The 5,536-nt window shown below is 40.5% G+C and overlaps 1 protein-coding gene across 3 annotated transcripts in view; it reads right to left on the bottom strand.

Moving 5' to 3' along the window:
* LOC123984887 (pleckstrin homology domain-containing family A member 5-like) overlaps window positions 1-5,536 on the bottom strand; it is a 165,132-nt gene that overhangs the window by 6,279 nt on the left and 153,317 nt on the right. The window contains exon 4 of one of the 3 annotated variants that reach the window (XM_046072116.1): window positions 2,304-2,757. The exons of the other annotated variants lie outside the window; for them this stretch is intronic. Coding sequence (XP_045928072.1) covers window positions 2,754-2,757 — 4 coding nt within the window. The 3' untranslated portion in view covers window positions 2,304-2,753. Of the gene's footprint in view, window positions 1-2,303; window positions 2,758-5,536 lie in introns of those variants that run through there. 3 annotated transcript variants of the gene reach the window in all.

Here is a 5,536-nt window from a genome sequence, read left to right as displayed (position 1 = left end):
CTGTCGCCTAGTGCTTGCTCTTGGTGGGAACTGTTGGGCTTCTGTAAATAACATCACAGAGTACGGTCTAGACCTGCTCTTTTATGAAAAGCGCTGTGAGATAACTGTTGTTGTGATTTGGCGCTATATAAATAAAATTGAATTGAAATTGAATTGAATTGAATGACAGGCGAGAGAGAGAGAGAGAGTGAGAGAGAGTGAGAGTGAGAGTGAGAGAGAGAGAGAGAGAGAGAGAGAGAGAGAAAAGGGTGTTCAAAAAGCCTCAGTTTAGCTGGAAATTACAGTGTAACATACAGTGTAAGTTGAATGAATAGAGACTGCAGCTCTGCATCTTCTCAAGATTAAAGTGGAGCCACCATGTGTTACCACCCCACTCGCAATCGCCGTGCACAAAAACACACATGATTCGACCTATCAGCCCCACTCGCAATCGCCGTGCACAAAAACACACATGATTCGACCTATCAGTCAACTACAGGCAGGACTTGACGATTCTGATTTGACTATGTAAATCCTTAGCCCTAGTACGCTAATTATGTTAATTTTACACACTGTTAAACTGCAGAAGAGGTTGCACTCAAACAACATATGTTATGTTGGAGGTCACATCCAGGTTTAACCAATCATGACAAGAAGCCATTCAGTTTTAATCATTGCCATATCCTAATGAAGATTATTCTTCTTAGCTGGGAAATGCCTGCCTAGTTTATAAGATTATGCATGGTTTATCTCCCCCTCCTCTGTCTGGTTTCGTCAACTTCAAGTCAAGCACAAACAGAGCTAGCAGCAAACGTTCTTTCCCTTCAGAGCATTAATGGAATTCAATACCACAATCAATTCAGAGTCCCAATCATATTATTCATTTAAGTGTAATCTTAAGAAAGAAAAGAAATAAAATAAATAGAACTGCATATGAATGTGTGTTTCTAATTAGGAAGAAGATTAAGCAACTTCTGCGAATGTAGAACAGGTTCAAAAACCTCAAAAACATTTTGTGTGGTACACCCAAAATTGTGAAACTACTTTTGTCTTTGGTTTTAGTGAATGAGTGAAATATATGTCTTTAGATAATCCTAATTATATAGATGATATTTACATTATCAAGGAAAGCATTAGGGCCAACTCCACAGGTCAAGACTCAGCAGTTTACTTACATTTGAAGGATAAGGGAGACTCCTTTGAGGACAACAATGTACATATTCTGGATAGGGAGGACAGATGGTTTGAAAGAGGAGTGAAAGAGACATTTACACCAGAGTAGAGAAACCACCTCTCAACAGACGAGGAGGGCTGGGACACCACTTATCCCCCAAATTACAATGCTGTCCTTTCATCTATCTCTTCCCAGGAGATTAAACAAACGCTCACCTTTGGCCTCATGTGAGATTACCAACAATGGTCGTATAGACTTGGTCTCAGGTGACTGTTACAACCACAAAAACATTACAACAGCCAGGAACACTAACAAACCAAGCAGTACCCATCACCTTGATAATGACCCCACAGAGGTTAAATAGCTGGGCCATTCAGTCAGACCTGAAGAAACATCTCTCAGATCTCTCTCCCTTTATGTCCCTTCTGTCTGTGGATTGTTACAATATAACTGATGTGTGTTTCATTGAAGTGTAACATGTTCACATGATTGCCTGTGTCACATATACACTACACTTAATGGCGCAGATGCAGCACAGGCGATCATCTTAACATTACACCTAAATAAAAAAAAACACATTGCCTACACTGCATGTGCATGACGCCTATTTAACCACTGTAAGTCTAGGGAAATTGCAGGTATAACATCAGAGGTAGAGTTTTTGTGAGGGGCTAGTGAAGCAGTTACTTCAGGTACTGGTGTACACAACTACTTATATGTTCCACCCCTAATAGTAGCGTATGTTTCATGCACAATTTGTGAATTTTGTGTAAACACCAAATCTATATGAAACCTCCGAAGCGACACTTGTGTGTAACACCTGTGTGTCCATTGCAAGTCTATGTAAATTTCTGCCGTGCATTCAGAGGTTTGGTCAGATCTTAGACATCTTAAGTAGGTGCTAGTGAGGCATTTAACGTTAGTTGGCTGAATCATTTGACATCTCATTTGACATCTTTTTTTGAAGAAAAAAGAGAGTGATGGAGGAAGCAGGAAGAAAAGTTGCCAGGCCGAATTCACCTGCTCATCCATCTTCTCATTCATCCATCAAGCCATCAACCCCATCAAGTCTGAGACCATCCAAAAACTTCAAACAAGGACGAACACACACACACACACACACACACACACACACACACAATCTATCCAAGAAAGTGTACACAGCCCTTGTTTATTTAAATAAGTGATGGGGAACCTTGAGATGTGACAGTAGAGATGCACCGTGACATTCAGAAGGCTTAGGCCAACAGACAGAGATGGATTATGTCACATGGGGGGCAGCTCTAGTTCATAACTAATGCAATAAATAAACTGGAAAGAATATCCCTTTAGTTACAGACCGAGGTCGCAAGCTTCAAACACACACAGAAACGCACACATACATTGCAGCAGGACACTACCACACACTGTGTGTGACTTGAATTCAAAACACAAAATAAAAGCAGCTACACTACCACAAACAAAGACACAATTTCTCCCCCAGCATGCACCAGGTCCGAGCACCTGGAAAGAAACCTATTATGGCAAAAAAACTACACAAAAACATAACCAGCCCCTACAACAAAACAGTAAACAGGCAGACACATTAACACCCAACGTCTTACCTGGTGAGGAGGTGTGCGCAGTCAGACAGTAGATGGAAGTACATAGAAAGAAAAAAACGAAAGAGAATCTGTTAGTTGTCATGTTCGGCAGTAGACATTCAGCAATAGTTAATCATCTTCAACCCTACTGGACCCACACAAGAGCACTTCACAGATTCAGAATTTGCACATTTCTAAAACATCAAAATCAATGCAGCAGAGATATTGTCTTTTTAATCCATTCATTCTTTGTCTACATTACCCACAATGCAACTCAAATCTAATCACTCGACTTTACACATTCTAGTGTTGTGCTAGTAACAGCTACTGTAGCTTGGAAAAAATCACCTCACAGCACAGTATCGTTCTTGGGGTCTTGCTTCAGCCCTTACCAACGCTGACTCAAGTGACATCACTTGGGGATATTTATCAGATTTTACACAGCTCCCTCTGGATGCACAAATGGCTTTACTAATGTTCGAAGTTTGTTTTAACTGTAAATGAACTTGTGTGTTAACAATTGCTCTAGTTATCAAATATCATGTAAATCTGTAGTGAAATTAGTCACAATCGTTATAAGCAAATTGCAATTCCTAATCCTAAAGTTCTTTGACTGTGTAGACCTAATAGTTAATCATCACCACACGCCTCTGGAGCAACTAGGGTTTAAGTGTGCTCAGGGACAAAATGGTGGATGTGTAACAGTGGGGAACTGAACCTGCATCTCTCACACCAAAGGCATGTGTCTTATCCACTGCCCCATCACCACCCTCATCTATATCTATATCTAAATCTAAATATATCAATAATATACAAATTAACACAAAATTGAATTGCCTTAGTTAAACCACAAACCATTATTGTGGAGGGCATGATACCATGTTAAGAATGTTATTCCTACATTTAAGTAGTCCGCCCCATGCTGCACTGACAGTACTGAAGACAAATGCTCTGTCAATAAGCTCACTGCAGCTTTGTGTTGAGCAGCTATCTGTTACTGTTCTCATGCAGTCTGATGTGGATTTCTCCTTTTCAGGCTCAGTTACAAAGACAAAATGTCTGGTTTCCACCCTGAGATCAACAAGTAAGGAGATACAAGTTGAAGATATCACATTTATTCACACAAGAAAGATATCAAGAAATGAACATGGACACCTAAACACCCACAAGCGAACAAATAATGCTCGCTGAGGAGTATGCAAGCAACTCATAGATCTCCGATAAATCTTAGTGATTTTCCAGCTGAAGCCAAACACATTCAGCTCCAACAAACTCATCACAACCACCAGTATTGAATTCTCAGAGTCAATACCTAATGTTTAAAGTGATGTTGAATATCTCACACTTGTGTGGCTCGCCGTATTGTAGAAGTAGTAGTAGAGATAGTCCACTGCTTAGTTAGGTTTAACATGTCCTTGTATTATGAGTGTGTAATGCACAGATTGTCAGTTGATCATACATCACATGCAATGCATACATTGCATTAATATACCTTGGATGCTGCCACATCTACATTTACTGTAGAAAAAGCTCCTCTGATTCTGAACTAAGCTCTCTCAGCAGCACTCGCGCTGAGGAGCAGTGGAGCTTTGTCCCCCTCTTGTGGCCACTACCACAACTAACATGACCACTACCCAACAAACAATCTTTCAGTCCAGGACTTCCCAATAATTCAATGCACACCTGACTCTTGAAATAGAGACACTGTCATCACAGACCACCATCTGACCCTGCATTCTGTCAGCACTGTATTGGAAGATGGTGAAACCATTGTTTAATCAAGTTCAAATTTATAAAATAGGCTCAAAATGAAATTCATGAATCCCTTCTTCATCACAAGAGCATTTAGAATCCCTGTAGGGTGCTCTTATGGTCTCAGAAGTTCAATCTCTAAACTCAAATATAGTTTCAGAACCACTTCAACAACAGCTTGAGGCGAAGCACTCTAGAAAACAAGAGGGTTGTAAAAGAGCACACAAGGTAAGAAAACTCAGGGTGAAGAGTAACCGAGCAGGAAAGGGTGTGTCAGACGTAGAGAAAGACCAATGAACAATTAAAGCTACAAGCAGCGTTGGGCGGGCCCTCATATGTGTGAGAGGTGAGGCGGCCGGGTTGCAGATTCTGGAGCTGAATTTGCAACGTGCTTCGGACGCTTTGTGGTGCTACATAGCTCTTGGCGCTATGACTTTACCTGAATATTGGCATGTAGATGTGTTCGGGGTGTGACTGTTATCAAGCATGTAAAGTTTGGTGCGTATGAGCATGTACACAGAAGTTAAAACAATTTCCTCTTTCACGGCGAAGCGAATCATCGATTTTGGACGCCACGCCACGAGCACGCCGTTTCATGAAAACTCACCATTTGCACAACTTTTAATTAGAACTGGGTGATATGGCCAAAAATGTTAAAATTTCATATCATTTGATAGCCTGGTGACCTGTCCAGGGTGTACCCCGCCTTTTGCCCGATGTCAGCTGGGATTGGCTCCAGCCCCCCGCAACCCTGTACGCAGGATAAGCGGTTGACGATGGATGGATCATTCAATAGCGATAATTATCACGATATATGTCAAATCATTATTTCTTTCAAGTTTCAAGGCTGATATTTGCTCCTGAGTGAAAATTGAAGAAACCAGAATTATGTGGTTAAACTTTTCTTTATGGTAAGACACTTGATACCAAACAGTGGACCACTTCACAAGTCTGAGTTAGAATATTTAAAACTATTATAATATTTATTTGACGATATATTGAACATTTATTATATTGTTACTGAGGAAAATTATATTGTGATAATTAG

This window comes from Micropterus dolomieu, linkage group LG16, assembly GCF_021292245.1.
Source record: "Micropterus dolomieu isolate WLL.071019.BEF.003 ecotype Adirondacks linkage group LG16, ASM2129224v1, whole genome shotgun sequence".
Classification (NCBI taxonomy): domain Eukaryota; kingdom Metazoa; phylum Chordata; class Actinopteri; order Centrarchiformes; family Centrarchidae; genus Micropterus; species Micropterus dolomieu.
The sequence above is the reverse complement of the archived record's forward strand: the minus strand, read 5'-3'. Positions and strand labels throughout refer to the sequence as shown.